Genomic DNA, 3,001 nt, shown 5'->3' with positions numbered 1-3,001 from the left:
TCCTGACACTCAGATACAGAATGGAAGCACAGGTACAAAAGGGCAAGTCCTACATACCAGCTGGTATCAGGCATGACTTGCAGGATCAAATTCTCTTCCACATTTTTTGTTGTTGCTGTCTAATCTCTGCTAAAGCCTCTAAATTTTCCCAATGATAATGTAAAGCATAAAATTCATAGTAAGAATGGAGTCATTAAGTTCAGTGCGGGTTACGATGGAGTTCAGAGCTTAGTTTTAAAAAATTCATTCAGTGAGCATATGATTTTTATGATTCATTCTTTATAATATACATTTTTATGAGTGAAAAACAATTATATTTCTGTGGATGATGGAAAAATTACTGTTCAGTCTCTTTTTCAGGCTGTTTCTGGGGGCTTGCCAGTTAGCTCAGTTATTTAAAGCGCTGCTTGAGCAAATACAGTCAGGCACAGGGACTGTGGTTTGGTCCCCAGCTGTGCAAGCCATACCCGACCTGCCCTTAAGGCAGCCTGGACTAGCCCAAAAAAAAAAATTCCTTCTTCAGTCTGATTCTAAGGCTTTTCTAAGAACATAAGTGTCCTGGCTTACCAAGCCCTGGGCTGGCCTGAATTATTCTGGGAAGTGGACTCTTACTGACGGAACTCTTTGCTCTTGGGCTGCTACCTGATGTGCAGTTCACTGGGAAAACAGAAACTCAAAAGGGAAAGCAAAACATACACAAGCTAGTTGTAAGTGCGAAGGTTATGGGGAGAAAGAAAAGCGTTACAGGATATATTGGCCAGGGCAGAGAAACATTTCTTACTAAGTAGTGGCAAATATTGGTGGAAGCACTTCTGGCCCTCTGTAAAGATTCTCATGTTTTACTGTTTCTGTTTGTTTTGCAGTATTTTGCTATCATGTCCTTTTACTCTTTATTATGAGCAAGATCAACAGAATTCATGATTATACCCTCTCTGGACATCTGGAGACTGAGGACTCTGCACTTGCAATACATCTGTAAATATAAAACCACACAAACAGAGCTGGGTATCTCTCCTGAGTTGGCACCCCGACATCACCCATGCTGCCCAGTTTGCAGCTGAGCCTAGTGGATTGAAGGACTTCAAATCTCTGGGTTCATTTTCTTCATAGATGGGATCCACAGAACAAAACCCTTCCCAGAGAAATCAAACTGCCTTGGTGGAATTCATCTTACTTGGTTTCTCTGATATTCCCAATCTGCAAGGATTTCTTTTTGGGCTCTTTCTAGTAATATATGTGATTATTCTGATAGGAAATAGCCTCATTCTCATCATCACCAAGACTGACCCTTCCCTGCAGACACCCATGTACTTTTTCCTTGGGAATTTTTCCTTTTTGGAAATATGCTATGTGTCAGTCACTATCCCCAGACTACTAGCAGACCTCTGTCGACACACTAGAAGCATTTCTTTTCTGGCCTGTGCTATGCAGATGTACGTCTTTCTGGTCCTAGGGCTCACTGAGTGCTTTATTCTCACTGCCATGGCTTATGACCGGTATGTCGCTATCTGCAGACCACTGCTGTACCCTCTCGTCATGAGCAACAAGGTGTGCATCCAGCTGGCAGGTGGCTGCTGGGTAAGTGGGATCCCAGTTCACATCGGGTTCACCTACTGCATCTTCTCTCTCCCTTTCTGTGGACGCAACCAGCTGCACCACTTTTTCTGTGACATACCTGCAGTCCTCACTCTCGTGTGTGGAGATACTTTTTTTATTGAGATGCTGATTCACGTCATTGCGCTTCTGGTTGTCACGATTCCCTTCCTGTTGATCCTTGGATCTTATGTGAAAATCATCTCAACCATTCTGAAGCTGCCGACCACCACTGGGCATGCCAAGGCCTTCTCCACCTGCTCTTCCCATCTGATGGTTGTTGCTTTGTTCTTTGGATCAGGCATAATTACATATTTGAGACCAAAATCTATTCAATCTACAGAAACAGACAAATTCATTTCTCTTTTCTATACCATTGTTACACCGATGTTTAATCCCATGATATATTGTTTGAGAAACAAAGATGTTATGGTGGCATTGAAAAAATTCCTTCTAAAATGTTTTTTTTGTGACTCCAAACTCATGACTTTGTAAAATTATATTTTTATTTGCTACAGTCTCTATAAATTCCTTTTAATTCTTCTGCAGTGTTCTTAGCACTCTGAGTTCTTATGAATGGCTGTAGTCATGTTTTTAATCTCACATTAATTCAATATATTTGTTTTCAACCCATTTATTTCCAAATATCATTACTATCTTAGGTGTAAAAGCAGCTTCTATGAAAGTGAAGCAAAACTAGCAAGGCCAACCTGAATTATTTGAAATAGCACATGCTTGTGAGGTTTTAGTATTTTCCATATTTCTGAAAAAACTCTATTTGTTTTGCAAAAAAGTTACTCATCTTTTTATCTCCTTCTGCAATATATCTCACAGAAAATAATGTTATTTGAGTCTGTTAAATTGAGCAGAGTGAATTGCTAGTACTTCATGGGCTTCTAATCAATGACTGCTGTACTGAGGGGCATATAAATGAAGAGGCTCAAGACTAAGCTTCATAAACAGTGTTGAGGTCAAGAGTGACATCACAATATTTTCTGTGGTTATTCATCAACGTTTTCATTGATGTGTAAATCCTGGCTAGTAGAACGTTTTTGTGGTACTGGGTGGACAATGACATACTTCCATCATCAAAGAAGACAGTTATTTTTATGCATACGTAATATTTATGCAACTTTTGGGCTTATGATGGCACTTTGATACGTATTTGGCTATAATGTGTAATAGCCAAATCAAGGAGGTAACCATTTTGATATTTTTAATCATTAATTTTTGTTTATATGTTGGAGATCTTGAACTCTTTAGCCATTGTGTAATAGATCTTGAATTTGATCATATTTTAAACACACGGCAGTGAGGAAATCAGATAAATTCTCTCTGTCTAGTGTACTCGAGTCAATAATGGGGCCTATCTAGGAAGTTAAAAACCTTGATTTTTAAGAAATTTAAT

At 39.2% G+C, this 3,001-nt stretch overlaps 1 protein-coding gene across 1 annotated transcript; it reads left to right on the top strand.

Moving 5' to 3' along the window:
• Positions 1 to 1,110: 1,110 nt before the first annotated feature.
• Positions 1,111 to 2,088, top strand: LOC101576081 (olfactory receptor 10AG1-like). The gene has a single exon (XM_004646939.1). The coding sequence runs from the start codon at positions 1,111 to 1,113 to the stop codon at positions 2,086 to 2,088; it is 978 nt and encodes a 325-aa protein (XP_004646996.1).
• The last annotated feature ends 913 nt before the right edge of the window (positions 2,089 to 3,001 follow it).

This window comes from Octodon degus, unplaced genomic scaffold (assembly GCF_000260255.1).
Source record: "Octodon degus isolate 3935 unplaced genomic scaffold, OctDeg1.0 scaffold00283, whole genome shotgun sequence".
NCBI lineage: Eukaryota > Metazoa > Chordata > Mammalia > Rodentia > Octodontidae > Octodon > Octodon degus.
This window is presented reverse-complemented; position numbering and strand designations above follow the sequence as displayed.